The sequence below is a fragment of the Vigna umbellata genome, chromosome 1, assembly GCF_029865625.1.
Source record: "Vigna umbellata cultivar VRB3 chromosome 1, Vumbellata_1.0, whole genome shotgun sequence".
In the NCBI taxonomy this organism is placed as follows: Eukaryota; Viridiplantae; Streptophyta; class Magnoliopsida; order Fabales; family Fabaceae; genus Vigna; species Vigna umbellata.
In genome coordinates this window covers 57,065,246-57,081,828 of record NC_142165.1, presented here as the reverse complement: position 1 = coordinate 57,081,828, position 16,583 = coordinate 57,065,246, and the positions used below count along the sequence as shown (strand labels likewise).

At 34.5% G+C, this 16,583-nt stretch overlaps 1 protein-coding gene across 1 annotated transcript; it reads left to right on the top strand.

The window, feature by feature from the left end:
- The first annotated feature begins 1,491 nt into the window (after nt 1-1,491).
- LOC148205862 (WAT1-related protein At1g68170-like) lies at nt 1,492-15,152 on the top strand. The gene is made up of 7 exons (XM_088112271.1): nt 1,492-1,710; nt 1,806-1,868; nt 1,956-2,072; nt 12,108-12,366; nt 12,565-12,723; nt 14,600-14,751; nt 14,834-15,152. The coding sequence occupies exons 1-7, from the start codon at nt 1,535-1,537 to the stop codon at nt 14,997-14,999; spliced, it is 1,092 nt and encodes a 363-aa protein (XP_087968397.1). The 5' UTR covers nt 1,492-1,534; the 3' UTR covers nt 15,000-15,152.
- The last annotated feature ends 1,431 nt before the right edge of the window (nt 15,153-16,583 follow it).

The window sequence follows — 16,583 nt, the reverse complement described above, 5'->3', positions numbered from 1 at the left end:
AAGCATCCGCCCTCGCCTCCTCTGAGGCAATCATCTCCGACGATATCAAATCGTACTGTAGCCTCGCCACGTCCGTCTCCAGGTCCGCTGCCCTCACCGCGATAACCTCTGCCGCAACAACATCCTTCAAATCAACGTTTAATCGGTGGAAAAGGATTATAATCGGTAGAATGTGATTATAATCGGTGGAAATGTAGAAAATGATGTTTCAATCGATGGAATCATAGGTAAAGGCGAAAAAGATGAAGGTATGTGAGAAACCCTAACAGTAGATGTGGTTGGATGATGAGTGAAGCGAAAATGCATATTTGTGAAGAGAAATGGAGACTTACAGCTTAAGAACTCTCGAGAGAGTGAGAAGCTTCAGCTGCTCGCGAGGGTGAAATGAGTAAATCTGTCGAAATGAGAGTGTTTCTCGCGAGAGAGAAATGTTGAATGAAGATGTGGCTCATTACAATCGAGAAAGGTGACGGTGCCCCTACGAGTTGGGGTTTCAGTCTGAAGAAAGTGTGGCGTTGAGAAAGAAGGAATAAGTCATTAGGTTTTGAAAAGTGAAATCTCTTAGAGAAATTATAACAAAAATCTATATCTCCGTTATAATAGATTTAGAACTTATTTACAAGTTTGTCACCGTATTATATATTATAACTGATATTCATAACTCCATTATAATATGTTTTAAAATTATTTACAAGTTTGCCAGCGCATTGCCTATTACGACTGATTTTCATAACTACGTTATAATATCTTAAATTTATTATAATTTTGCCACCCGATCAACCTATTATAACGGATTATTTTCATCCATCATAATAGGTATCGTTATAGAATGTTACTTTTCTACTAGTGACCTTTTTATTGTGTTTCACCTAAATTTGTTACCCATCTCTCCTAAAACAGATTGATATATTAGGATTCATATTTTCAATCCTAAACTTGAGAATTTTTATTTTAATAAAAGTTGTATAATTTTTATTTTATTTCTTTATCTTTATATCTAATACAATAAACCCATATGTAAATTATTTAAGGTATAATAGAATTGAATAAGTGCTTTTTAGAATAGAGATAAATAAAAAGAAACAGTGTAATATTTTATTAAATTTTCATATTTTCAGATCAAAACATGTATTATATATATATACCTCCTTTCAAAAGATATTATTAATTATATATATTTTTTATTTTTATTCTTTTATTAAATCTTGTATTTTATAAATTTATATTATTAGTTTTTTTCTCTTTCGTTAACATAAATAGTATGGGTGTACCATTGAAGGCAGAGGGTCTGAGCACATTAAAAAATGGTATGATTTTATAATGATTTATGGTGTGTGGTCCACCCTTGTGTTCCAAAGGCATTGAGAAGCTCAATTGAAACTTTATGTAGCATTTACAAAACCACAGAGGTTCACCTGTGTACAGAAACCAAGGCAATTCAGAAACCATAAAAAAATAAGTTTGTCTTGTGATATAATTAACAAAAACACATTGAGCTTTGGTTTGTTTTGACACCATATTCATAAACAAGAGAATGGTTCATAAGTTGAAAGCATACATTCTAATGGTGTTTGTGCAGATTGCATATGCAGCTGTTAACATCATCTACAAGCTAGCCATAAACGATGGAATGAGCATGAGGGTAGTCACTGCCTATCGTCTGCTTTTTGCATCGCTTTTCACTGTTCCCGTCGCTCTTATATATGATAGGTTCTTCATTGCTTTGCCTTTTCTTTCTTTTACTTTCTCACCTCATCAATCTTACAATGTTTTAGACAATATTGCCGAATTGCTTTTTCCATCAGGAACAATAGCTCAAAGATTACTTCCAAGGTGCTTTTCTTGGGATTCCTCTGTGGATTGTTTGGGTATGCTGCTCATTCTTCATATAAGTGATTTCACTTTCATATATGTAAACGATGCTGATATATATATATGATTATTTTTTTTTTCAGAGGAAGTTTATTCAGTAACCTTTACCTTGTGGCGATGGATTTGACATCAGCATCGTTTATGTTGGCTATGATCAATCTTACTCCTGGCATTACCTTCATTATGGCCTTATCCTGCGGGTATGCTCATACCTATCTTCTTCTCAGATCTTCTTACTATTTTTAAACAAAGTATTAATATAATAAAGATGAGCATTGCATAAGAAACATATATTATAAATCTCATACGTCCAGAATTAGATTTTTATAATTAGATAACTTAAGCAGTGCTAGAAATTGTGCCTTTGCTATCCTCGGAGTTCATCAATTTTCTCCAGATATCCGTTCTACAAATTTGGTTTGCACCCTAAAGCTGACATTCTAAACAATGATTGATAGAAGAGAAGCACATCTATTACCGATTCTAGAAAATTATTATACTTCAAAGGGTTTCCTCCAATTGAGATTCTCAAAATTCTGAAAAATATGCTTATGGTGTTGCATTTCAATACTACACAGAAATATTGAAATGTAACGTAAATTTTAGAAAAATGTAGAAAGTCTAAGATATGAGATAAGTATCGAGAATATTCTACATAATAAAAAATTTAGAACATTGCATATGGTTGTAGTTAGGATTTTCTAGAATAATCATATGGGTGAAATGGGGTCTATAAATACTCATTTACATTACCATTTGATGTAAGAAAACATCTAAAACAACATATTCCAACTATAAAATACACTTCTTCAAATATTACTTTTACATTTTATTATCTCTAACATTTTCTCCATCATATCAACTTCAAAATACTAATCGTGGTACTAGATAAATTCAAGGGCTTTATATGTTTTTTAACAAGCAATTGATGACACAATCTTTCCAAAAATAAAACAAGCTTGGAATATAACACGAGAAGTTTCAAGAAAATGATGAGGGACATAATGTTAAACTTCATTCTCTAAGACAAGAGTTTGAATTAATAAGAATGAAAGAATCTGAGACCATTAAAGACTATTATTCTAGAATAAAAGAAATAATTATTCAGGTGAGAGCCTATGTGCAAAATATTCTTGACAAAAGAATTATTGAGAAAATTTTAATTTCTATTTTCCAAAAATATGATACAGTAACATCCGTGATGGAACAAACAAAAGATTTACCTACATTGTCAATAACACAACTAATGAACTCTCTTGGAGTTTATGAACAAAGATTGAAAATGTATGAAGAAGACTCAGTAAAAAATGTCTTTTCAATCAAAACTAAAATTATAGTCTTATAATAAAGAATATGAAGAAAATAAAACTTGGTCAATTTCTAGAAACTAAAATAGGAGAAATTTCTAAATAAAAGAAATTCTAGAAGCTTCTCTATGACCTGTCAAGAAAAAGACAAGTCACTTGGAAAAAGATTGTTGACATCATGAAAAACCTTAATGTTAGTACTGCATGAAATTTGGTCACATGACGAATTGTCGTAATAAAAATAAGCATTAAATAAACTTTACGAAGAACATAATAAGGAGTAAAGCCTATTCTATGCTAATAAAGACTCTCCCAACAGAGAAGGAAACTAGTACTTGGTGTTGGCTACAAAATCAATGACAAGTACACTGGTCGTAGTGTAGCAAGTGATATTGTTATCTCCTAAGGGACTTATGCAACACTTGACAACTCTTGTAATTCACAACTTAATTATAGACAAAGATAACAAAAACACAAGAAACTCATTTTGTTTTTTTATCAAACAATTTATGTCTAAGGAAATGTAACATAGAGTATTTACAATTTGTTAAGACTAGAATTTATCCACTTCATTCTTATGTATTAACGAACACCTCAATTCCATATTCAAGTCAAAATCAACTCACTAATATACTTAAATCCTATCCCTAGTGACTTTGAGCCTATTATAACTCATCAAGTTCCAATCCCTTGAATCCTCAACAAGTAATCATGCATTAAGTTCAAAAGTCTTAAGATTACTAATAAGTCATGTTCTATTCCTAGATACAAGTTTCATTAGGTATCCAATTTCAATTCTATGTTCAAGTCATATTTCCCAATACATCAAAAGCCACAAATCAAGCATGGAACCAATCCACATCAAGCATTAAGCATGGGAACTGAATACTAACATGAATTGGAAAAGCATATGTTATTAACAACAAAAAATTACATAAGAGTTTCATGTTTTAAAACTATTCTCAAAAAATAGGAATGACCCTTTGTGGTGGACAACATAGGGTTCTACAAATTAAAGAGATAGGGAAAAAATGGAAACCAAAGAGCAGATGCAAGCCCTCTCCCAAGGTTCTTGGTAGTTGCTCCATGTTCCAATTGTGCCTCCCCTCGCATCAACACCTTCAATTCATAGCCTATTTTCCTCTTCAACTCCCAAAAGGGGGAAAAGCTCCATGGATGAAGGAGGAAACCGAAGGAGGATAGGGAGAACTTCCTAACACTTCAAGCAACCTCCAAAAGCCTCTCCCAAGCACCCTAGGTGATTCTATTTGTGTAAGAATAAAGAATAATGAAAACCCTTGCAAACACATGATTAAATACCCATTTTCGTGTATCACAGTTGATAGATTCGCCTAACAGCTTCATTCTCGCCCAATGAGGCCTAAAAATTGATGCTTTCTTACTTGTAACTCGTTAGGCGAGCCAAATTTTTTTTCTAGCAACTCGAATACTGTAGGTTTGGTTTGTCATTTTCGCCCATCGAACAACTACCTTACTTAATGAGTCGTTCTGGCACCCAATGGTGAATTTTTGGTCGTCTAGGGGCAGTCCATGACAATATAACCTTACAGGTGAGTCTTTTCTTCATGTTTGCAGCTCTGAGTGCAATTCTAGAGCCCTTGAAGTGGGTATTTATCTAAAAATAATTGTGTTTTATGCAATCATGCTTTCTTGAGTTACAATATGTTTTCCTAATTGATTTCTATTTTCTTATTTCACACACTCAAAAAAAGATTAGAGGTAGAACAAACATATACTATGAAGGAGTTTATTTATTCATGAAACTATACACACAAAAACATTTTAAATCAACAATTATTGCTTGGATTGTGGATGCATCAATCAGATGGCCAAAGATCAAAGCATCTTCAAAGACATTGATAAATTTGTCAATGTCAAAGTTCGGTTGGAAAATGACACCGCAATGGAGTCTCAAGGCAAAGGAACTATCATGGTGGAGACAAAGAAAGATGCTAAATTCATTAAGGATGTTTTACTAGTTCTTAATTTTAAAGAAAATCTTTTAAGTATTGACCAAATGATGGAGAATTGATATTACCTTGACTTTGAGAAAGATACATGCAAAATTTATGATAGCAGAAGGTTAGAAATTGGCCAAATAAAAATGGAAAACATAAATAAAAGTTTTCCTATAAGCTTCGAACTTGAAACTAGTACTGCCATGAAGATTGTGACTTTGGTATTGGAGATTTGGCCACTTAAACATACTTGCCTTAAAGCTTCTATATCAGAAAAACATGATGAGATATCTTCCATGCTTGATGGAGAATAATGAATCATGCGAAGGATGCATCCTCTGCAAACAACACTAATTACCATTTTCTCTAGGAAAAACATGGATAACAAAAGCCTTACTAGAGATGATATATACCGATGTTTGTGGACTGGTAAAGAAGCCTTCACATCACAACAACAGGTATTTCATCGTCTTCATTGATGACTTCTACAAAATGACAAGGTTTTATTTCTTAAAGAAAAAGTCAGAAGTCTTTTGAGTATTCAAGAAATTCAAGGCTTTTGTTAAGAAACAAAGTGACAAGCAAATAAAAGTACTTTAAAGTGATCATGCAAGGAGTACACATCTTGCGAGTTTGAAAAAATTTTCAAAGATGAAGCCATAAAGCGACAACTTACAATTACATATACTCAACAACACAATCATGTGTCAAAGAGAAATAATCACACAATCATGGAGACAGCAAGATCGATGTCGAAGAAAGGACTATCAAATAGATTCTAGGCTAAAGCAATCTACACTACAGTCTACCTACTCAACAAATGTTCTACTAAATAAGTTCAAGACAAGACTCCAATCGAAGCTTGGAGCGGGAAGAAACCATAAGCTAAACATCTTAGAGTATTTGGATATGTTTGCTATATTCACATTCCATACTAAAAGAGACACAAACTAGAAGATAAAGATCGTACAAGGTATCTTCTTGGGATACAATACACAATAAAAATGATACAAAGTCTATAATCTTCAGACAAGGAAGCTAACTATCAACAAGGAAATTGAAGTAGATGAAAATGCTACTTGAAACTAGGAAGAATAACAAATTGAGAGGAAGACAATCTGCATGCCCATCAATCAATCCACTACAAGCTAAGAAGATAACAATGTACCACAATCTCTTGCAACTCCAACATTAATTCAAGACCAAGAAGAATCATCACTTGAATTTATTTCGAGGCGAGTCAGATCTCTAGTTGACATATATGAATCTTGCAACTTTGGCCATACTAGAGCCTACAAGCTTTGAATAGGCCGCAAAACAAGAAGTACGGATTAAGGCAATGAAGGAAGAAAATCGAATTGTAGATATTTTCACAAAGGTGTTACCAAGACCAAATTATTGAGCACTATGTTTGGAGTTACCGAAATTGCATCAAAGAAGAGTATTAAAGTGTAATGCAAATTCTTAAACAATATGGAAAAACTTAAGATAAAAGTATTGAAATGTAATGCAAATTCTAGAATAGTATAGAAAAACCTAAGGTAAGAGGTAAATATCAAGGACATTCTATACAAGCAAAAATCCGGAGCATTCCATATAAGTGGTTGTAGTTAGGATTTTCTAGAATAATCATGTTGGTGAAATGAGGTCTATAAATACCCTTGTATACTACCATTTAACGTAAGACAACATCTAAGACACAACACATTTCAACTACAAAATGCATTTCTTCTAACTACTACTTTCACATTTTACTATCTTTACATTTTTTTTTCTATCTTATCAACACTTTCCTTTCACAAACTCAAAATATTATCATCTTTGGAGCTAACTTAAAACATCTAAGAGTTCATTTCAATCCCAGTTTCACCTCTTCAACATCTTTTTTTGTTATTGGTCTCTCAATGTTTCGTATTCCTTCAATTATAGTCAAATACATGAAAGGTATTGGGTCTCCTTGTCACATATATGTACATGACAAATTACCTTTTTTAGTTAAGTGAAAAGTTAGTTTTTTTTTTCGCTTTCTTTAGTCTAGCCCATTCTCCTCATCTAGTATATCTAACTTATCTTTTACATGATAGCGTGTTTTATTTGGTTCACATCCTCACACACCTTTTTATTCCATAACAGTCCATCAAGCATTTCGTTTTCTCCTTTAGGCTAACAATACCATTTAACTTATAGTTATTCGAAATCGAGAAACCTATGATCGAAGAATTCCCATGTATTCAAGTCTATCAATTATTAATATTTTTCATTTCTTGTTTTTCTTTATTATTTTTTATCTATTTTATAAAAAATACATATTTTATTCTAATTTTGTAATATTTGAGAAGCACTAGTAAAAAAAGTAGTTACGAAGGCGCCATATATGCTTCGGTTATGTTAAAACCGAAGCATAAGAGCTTATGCGCATCTGTTATACCATAACCCGTGGTGGAAGGTAGATACTGCCTCGGCTCAGACAAGAACCGAAGCCTATACTCTTGCTCCGTGCACTGCTACTCAGACTGACATGATTTTTAGAAGGCTTTATTGCCTCGGGTGGCAGGCAACCGAAGCCTAAAGGCATCTGCAAGTTCAAAACCTGCTCTACAACTCAGCCTTTTCAGAGAGTGATGGTGACAGGTATGTACTGCTTCGGTTAGCTAGGCAACCGAAGCCTATACCCTGGCTTACTGATGGACAAATTTATGAACACCAAATTATGATGTCACAAACTTGTTTTCAATCGGCAAGTATGACCGAATCGTTCAAGTAATAAAACTTGGTAAGACCAAGTATCGTTCTTCCCAAAGGACTCACGGCCTAGTTTAGTTATGTGATTTCTTAATTAACTAAGACTTACAAACGAATTAATTGGGGTTTAAAATGCAAGACAGAAAATAAACATGTATGCATGAATTGTGATCAATGGCAAAAAGCAAAAGATAAACACTTTCAATGAAATTTATGTATGAATATGTTGTTGGGGTTCAATTTCATCTTATCCACTCTCATATATTTTAGGAATTCAACGATCAAATCACCATTGTTAATGCCACTCTCTAATGTACCTTTCCAGAAGGCTTCTCCCTAATCACGAGTTCATACAATTCCTAGCATTCCTAATGATTAGTTCATAAGTACAGGAGCTTAACGACAACCAATATAAAATTGGGAGAAATTCCCCGGATCTAGACTTCCCCGTACGTTCCCGTATCGACAAAACCAATAATCATGCATCGAATGAGTTAAACCATGCAAGCATTAAACAAAGAGGAAAAACCCTAACTAATGATGAAAGAAAGCATAAGTCTTAATTAAAAGATGTAAAAACAGATTCCATATATGAGAGTTTCACAAGACTACATTGATTCCCCAACAAACATAAAGAGATTAGTTCACCATATTCATGGTGAACCTAGATGAATTACCATGAAAGAATGAAAGAATAAACCCTAAAAAGGTGAAGCGGAAGCCTCAACATCCAAGATCCTCCTTCAAAGGGGTGGAAGAGAGAGTGTTTGCCTCGTTCCAGCCAGAGATACCTAACCCTAGGAAACCCTAAAGCTTATGTATCATTCGTAAATTACAAAAAGTCAAGTCCAAGCCCATTAAAGTGCCGCTCAGCGGTAAAATACCGCTCAGCGGTGAGTGCGTGACTTGTTTTCTCCCCTCAGCGGCCATTTTTCCCCTCAGCGGACCTCCCGCAAACTCCTGAGTGCCGCTCAGCGGTAAACTGCCGCTGAGCGGTGACTTCGGCTTCTCCTTTTGCACTTTTTGTTGTCTTTTCTGATTTCATCTCTCTCCTTCTTCACTTCTTTCACCAAATTCACCTTAAAACCTGCACAAAAACACTGAAATCAAGCATAAACCTGTCCAGCTCTCTTATTTCCAAAAATATAAAGAAAAGCCTGATTTCAAGCTAGTTTCTAAGTGTAAAGGTTGCTTTTAGTGTCAATTTTAATCATGAAAATAATAGTTTTTCAACTGTTATCACTTACTGCCTCGGTCTTCTCGGCAACCGAAGCCGATAGCTGGCTTAATGCTTCGGGTTATACGACCGGTGCCATATATTAAATTTCAGAACTTAGCTTCTCCGCAAGTTCAAATCGCCCAACGTTTTCTTCCTCGTCGTGCTCTCCCATTCCTCTGCGCAGCCGTGCCCTTCCATTCCTCCTCTCCGGTTTCGTCCACGACGGTCACTCCTTGCCACGCCGCGTCGTCGCCTGTGCTTCCGGTGGTCTCGCCAGCCTCCTGCTTACTAGTGCTCGTGCCTGCCACTGGTCGTTGTCGTTCTTGGCTGCGCCTCCTCCCTCCTCGCCACGCCATTGTTGCCCTGCCGTTGCTGCCCCGCCTCCAACGACTCCACTTTGCCACTACTGCCTGCGATCGTGCTGCCTCCGCCTCCAACCACTGCCTCGCCGCTGCGCCTCCCTGTTTTTGCCTCGCCGTTGCTCCCTCCCCGCTGCGTTCACAACGTCCGTCGCTGCCTCGCCGTTGCTGCCTCGCCGTCGAGGGAATGGGGCTCGAACCATTGGACCCCGGTGCAGAACTGGAAGGCGTTGTACTCGTGCGTGTGCGCTTGCGAGGAGGTGACGGAGAACTCGCACATGGTGGGGTAGAGGGCGGAGAACTCGCACATGGAGGAGGTGACGATGGCGAGGGTTTTCTTATCTTCCTGTTGATGATTTTTTGGGGTTTCTTAATTTATTTTCAAGTGATTTATTTTCTGTGGGATTCTGTGGTGTTTCTGAGGTATGAGAATGGAGAGTTGTGTGTTGGGATTCGGAGGGCAAAGAAGGGAATCGGGTTTGAGGTGTGGAACTCTGCTTCTGGTTCAGGGTCTGGAAGTATTGGTGGAAGTGGGAATAGTGGGATTGGTCCTTATGGGCCTTTCTCTTTTTTCTTGAGAGAGGAGAACAAGAGCTTAAGGAATGGAGGCGGCGGTGGTGGTGGTGGGAATTTGAGTGGCAGGGCCAAAGTGAGGCTTGAGGTTGTTGTTGAAGCAGTGACCCTAGCTATTGCTAACAAACCTTTTGAGGTTGTTTCTATAAGGGCTGCTATGAGAATTCAGTGGTGTTCTGGGATGAGGTTCAAGATGGCCTTTGAGACTGAGGATGCTTCCAGAATAAGCTGGTTCATGGGAACCATTGCTTTTGTTCAGACTCTTATGTGACTGTTTTTTTTTCTTTTTATTGCTTGGTATGTGACTGTGTGTGATTGTAAGCAAATATGTTTGGTTCTGATGTTAATCCACCTATAACATTATGTGTTTTCGCATGAGATTTCTCATGGACGTTCCTAGGCTTAAATTGCAGTTACTTAGTATGCATATGGAGGCAATCTGGAAACATAAGTTGTGTCCCTTGAAGGTGTGTTTGCCTACTATAGTAGTGGAATTTCTCATATCAGACGTTGATGGCTTCTGGAATTGATTAATAGAGAGAATTTGGCAAATTATTTTATTAGCAAGCAGCAATGAATTTGGTTTTGACCTTAGGAAGAGCAGACACTGATTTTGGTGATGAGACAAAAGGGACAGGAAACACCATAAGCCTAGGGGAATATACTGCCTCGGTTCCTCTGAACCGAGGCATAAAGTCTTACAGAAAAAAAATTAAAAAAAATCAAAAACTTTACTGCTTCGGTTAATGTTGAACCGAGGCGAAATCCTGTCATTTTATGCCTCGGTTCTCAACCGAGACCAAAAGTAGCAAACTTTTTGCCTCGCCTGGATATGCCTCGGTTCGGGAACCGCTGCCTATAGGCAAAAATAACTGTTGTCGTTTCCCCTGTCTGTACTAGTGAAGACATAATAGTTGGAAACAATTAGTCTTCTTATATTAAAATAAAATTGAAATTGGTATGAAAAAAACTTCTCATTGGTTTTGATTTCTTATTTTAAGTAAATTTTAGAGTCCAGAAGCTTATTATTAAAATGTGGACTTTAAGCCTAACTCAACCCCACAAAATCGTTTGTAAGGTGAGGTGACTTGTAAGGTGGGATTTACACCCACTTATGTACTATAAATTGGCCTTATCTCTACTTGAAGTATATACATCTCGAGCATGAGACTAAACATTAATGAGTGAGTGATTCGATAGCTAGTAGAACAATATGTCTACATAAATGTTGCTAGGATAGACTCTAACTTGACTCTTATGCCATATTAAGAAGTGGACTTTAAGCCTAACTCAACCCTACAAAACTGACTTGTAAGGTGATATTTATGTCCACTTATATACTATAAATTAGTCTTATCTCTAGTCGATGTGAAACTAATCGATATGGGACTTTCAACGATTACTATATAAAAACATAATAACCAAATAGATAATTCATAATGTTAGTCTCACCAATAATCCTGAAGTCATCTTTACTTTTACTTGAACTCCTCTCTAAATATTTTTGTTGTTGTATTAGTGTTGAGAATGCACTTTTTTTTTAACAATATTGCTTTCATGTACATGGCCTTTGCAAACCCATTTCCGGAGATGAATGTTTTATCAGTAGTATTGGGAATGCATACAAAATCACTCCATTTGCATATAATAATAATATACAAAGATTGCCCAGAATGACTTTGAATGTTTGTAATCCATTCTAATTTTTCTTTTGCCTATATATTATATTAACATTTGATGTAGTATTTTTATTGCGAATTCGGTTTAAATACCATACACCTTAATTATGCACGACAAACGCAACAAACTAATATGAATTAAAATATTCTAAACCTAATTACTTCATGAACTAAAATGATGAAATGTTGTGAAAAGATACCGTACAATTTTGTAGTAAATAACAGCCCATATTAAGTTTTAGAGTTGATATGCATTAATTCAAATGTTTGAATAAAATTTTATACTCTCGTAATTTCTATATGAATTTACGATATGTTGGGCACTGTGATTTTAATTTATACTAGTACTTTAGCGAAATTAAGTTTTGATTATATAGATTGGAAAAGTTAAATCTGGAAGTAGCAGAAGGGAGGGCAAAGGTGATAGGCAGCATAATTGGAATTAGTGGGGCAATGTTTGTGACCTTCGTGAAAGGCACAGAAATTAATATCTGTTCGTTTAAAATCAACCTTATGCATACACATCAGAACCAAAATGGGCATGCATCATCACCCACTCAGTTTCGAAATAAGTTGTTGGGAGTTCCGTTGGCCATTATCAGCTGCTGCTTTTATTCTCTCTGGTTCATCCTTCAGGTAATAGAATCTTCTTTCTTATCAGTTATTATTAACACAACCACATAATTAATTTGTTAACCAAATTTTTTATATTATATATATATATATATATAGTCATTATAGACAACAACATTAACTTTGATGTAAAAACACACATAATGGTTTTTAATTCCTTGTTTGAGTAGTGTTAATTACTTTTTTGTGATGCGTCATAAGGCTAAAATGAATGAAGAATACCCAAGTTCAAATTCAAGCACAGCTTTAATGAACACAATGGGAGCACTGCAGGCCACCATTTTCACTCTCTGTGTCGACAGAGATTGGAACCAGTGGAAGCTGGGTTTCAATATCAGGCTTCTGACTGCAGCTTATTCGGTATGATCCTAATTTACGATTTCATATTCTAAGTATAAAAGTGTGGTTTTTCAGAACTTTTCTAATGAAAAAGACTATTTTCGCAGAGAATTTTTCTGGATTACTTCTCTTTAGATTGACTGAAGTTTTTTATATATGTGTAAATTTTGAAGCTAATGAATTAAAAGTGTTACGGGAATGAATTTTGTTTATCTCCAAAATACTTTTTACCTTTTAAAATTTGAAATCTTAAAATAAGGGAAATTTTTATAAAATATAAATTCATTAGTTTTATTTCTTTTAAAAATTTAGAATCATTACCTATAATTTTAACATTTTAGAAAAAATAAATAATATTTACTTTTAGAATTAAAAAATAGTAAAACTTACATGTGTACGATTACTTAGGTTTATTTAGTGTAGTCTTCAACAAGATCGATCTCGAGTTTCATCATCTCTGTATTAAAACTGCATTAAAATTTAACATATATATAAGTTATTAAAGTAAAACCCCGTTGACTTTAAAAAAAATTAAAAATTCTTAAAAAAAATGCATTAATTTGTCTGTCTTTTAACAAACACTATGATACATGTTATATATATATATATACACCAAGGTAAATGGAAAAATATGTATTCCTTTCAAAAAGTACTCCACTCCTAGTTTTTTTTAATAACTAATCATCATCACTTCACTTGCAATCTCATATACTCATGTCATAGAAGCAATTATTGTAAAAGAGATACAATAAACGACAAATAAAAAAAGTAAAGTAATGATAATTTAGACAAACATATACAATTTTCATATTACAATATGTATAAAAAATGTGACAACTAGCCAAAACAACAATTTTCATTTGTTGTCATAAATATAACTTAGACTCAATTATCCAAATTTATGCATCCACTCATACACTAGAAACCTAGTTTTGTCATGTAAAATGAAATCCTCAGTCTTACAATTCTAATAATGATATCTGGTTCTTCCCTATCATAACAAAATGAGTCCACTTATAATATAAAAGAAATGGAATCTACGATCCAAGACCAACTATAGGAATCTCTTTCTCTCTTTACCACCTAAACTCTTTTCTCTATATAAGTTTGAGAGTCTAGTAGAGTGAAAGATAACTTCCCATAAGTATTTCTAGTCAATACATAACACTAGGCTTACTTGTCATACCTCCCCTCTTTAGGAATAGTATGACCATACAACCAATCACAACATCTAAACAACATAATCACATTCATTTTTATTTTGGAAACACCTCCTTAAAACATTTTCCTCCTCATTCATATATCCATCAATCCTGGTTCTCATATGTATTCTTTGTATTTTAACATTTAGCCCATACTCTATTCAAATAAACTTCAAACACTATCCACCACACACGTACACTCATATACTTATTTCATCACATTTACATCTTTTACATTTTATATCACACCATAATTAAGAACAAGAAAGAATTAGCGAGAATAATCTTGAGTCATACGTATCACGTTATGACCTGCATACAACTTAGGAGTTAAAATAACTAAAAGAAAACAATAAAAATGTACTTTGTGTTGAATGAGTGGTTATGTAAAATTAAAATCAAAGAGAGAAAGTTTGTAGAGAGAACCTTAGTTTTGATAAAAATTGAAGTTTCCTAATATAACTTTTTTATTATTAAAATATTCTAGTGTTTTTTTTCTAAAAAAAACTACCTTTTGGCCTAGTCATTTTCTTGGTTCTTTAGATTTAGATTTAGATTTAGAGAAAAAAAAGAGAAAATGTTACAAAAATACCAGAAAAGCTGTTGATTTTAAGAACTATATTCATAGAAAGAAAAAGGAGCAAGAAACTTTGAAAAATATAAATGGTATGTGAGAAATTGAAGTGTTTACGCAGGGAATTGTGGCCTCTGGAATAATGGTTGTGATCATTGCCTGGTGCATAAAGAGGAGAGGTCCCCTATTTGTGTCTATTTTCAGTCCTCTACAGCTTGTGCTAGTGGATATAGCAGCATATTTTATGTTAGATGAGAAATTATATGTAGGAAGGTATTTTCTAAATCTTACATTACTTTCTGTCTTCCATGTTCATGATTTGATATGATTAATCTAATTTGGTTAAGTTGAACAGTGTGGTTGGAGCAGTGATGATCGTGTGCGGTCTATACGTGGTGCTTTGGGGTAAAGCCCAAGAATTGAAAAAGAAGTCTGAATTAGTGTCATTGGAAAACACAACAAGAAGAGAGTTCGAAAATGTTGAGGTTGTAAGCTTACCACCTAGGTCACAACAACCATGAATGTTGCTCTTCACCATCAGAGACTACTTACAGGAAAATAAGCATATTTTGTTCTTTTCTTCAGGCGTTGTTTCTGTCTTGGTTTTCTCAATACATTTTATGATTGATTAACGTATTCAACTTAAAAGCAGTTAATATTAATCAAAAGATTTTAACACCTAATTGAGAGATTTCTTTTTAAAAGTGTCATATTATCATTTATTAATTTTTTCTATTCCATTTTGTTTTTTTGTTGATCTTTTTAGTTCTCTTTTAAATTATCTTTTGTATTTCAGGTGTTTATCTTGTATTATTGGTTCTTTGACTATATTATTACGTAGGTAGGCATAGAAACACACAATACATATTTATTGTATGCTTTTTCAGGTAAAGGCGTGCCGGAGCACGTCAAAATATTTTATAAAAAGAATATAAAAGAACGAGAACGAATAAGATTAAATATATAAAAAATCTATCATAATCCAAAATTTTAAGACAAATTTATATATTTATTTTTCATATTACTCAAAATTTTTATTTTCATTCAATATAAAACTCAATATTTAGGTTCTTAGTATAAAAAATACAGAAAATAATATTGGGAAGCATATAATAATATGGTAAAAATCTACTTCCAACTTTTGAGGCTGTGGAAGAATTAGTATGAGTTATTTGGAGAAGTAGAAACAATATTATTTATAATCTATGAAAGATGCTAAAATGTATGATGCTAAAATATATCCAAACCAAAGTAAAGACTTGAATTTGAATTATAATAAAATTATAAAAATTAGGTTTTCGTATTCTGATTGATGTTTGTATCTAATTTTATATATAAAATTTTTGGATAGCTAGAATCTTATAAAAATCTGGATAAATATCAATTCATATCATCTTAAAAATACATATTACATATTGAGACAAAAAAATATATTAAATAAAGCCAAACATACAACGACTTTAAATTATAGGCTTAAATGCTTACTTCTTCTCCATGTTAAGAGGTGACACTAGTGCAGAAAAGGCTTTAGACGTCCGTTTTTTTGGCCTTTTGACGTCCGGCCTTCCCCCGACGTCTTTGTGGGTGACGTTGCTCAAACGTTGGGGGCCCACATCGGACGTGCACATAGACGTCCGATTTGTCAGGCCCGACGCCTATCCAGACGTCCGGTGTACACCCTCGGACGTCCACGTAGACGTCCAACGTGCCCGTCAGACGTCCCGCGATGACCACCTGCCTGAATTGTTTTGTGGTAGGGTTGGGGTTGGACGTTCGTTTGTGCACTACCAGACGTTCATTTGTGCACTAAGCATTTTAGCCCATAGGGCTTCGGCCGACGCTACTACAACGCTTCGCTAACTCGAAGCCTCTCGGTAAATCTAGCTTCGATCACGCTCGGCTAAGTCTTGAAGCGTTGTGCGTTCGCTTTCTCAGTAGCAATCTCGGTAAATCTTGCTCCCACTTCCTCGCATCTGCGCTCGTCAAGCCAACTTTGCTTTTTGGGAGGTGAAACTGCGGTTGAAGCGGACATTTCAAAATGACAGCATCGAAGATCCCCCTTGCTTGCAGAAATGAATGGATCAGAAGGGGGGGTTGGGTTCTAT

Excerpts from the sequence above, each read along its gene's own strand:
- LOC148205862 (XM_088112271.1), top strand. The coding sequence starts at position 1,535 with ATGGTTCATAAGTTGAAAGCATACATTCTAATGGTGTTTGTGCAGATT. Across the intron at positions 1,711-1,805 it reads GTCGCTCTTATATATGATAG|GAACAATAGCTCAAAGATTA; the intron begins GTTCTTCATTGC and ends TTTTTCCATCAG. Across the intron at positions 12,724-14,599 it reads TTCTGACTGCAGCTTATTCG|GGAATTGTGGCCTCTGGAAT; the intron begins GTATGATCCTAA and ends GTGTTTACGCAG.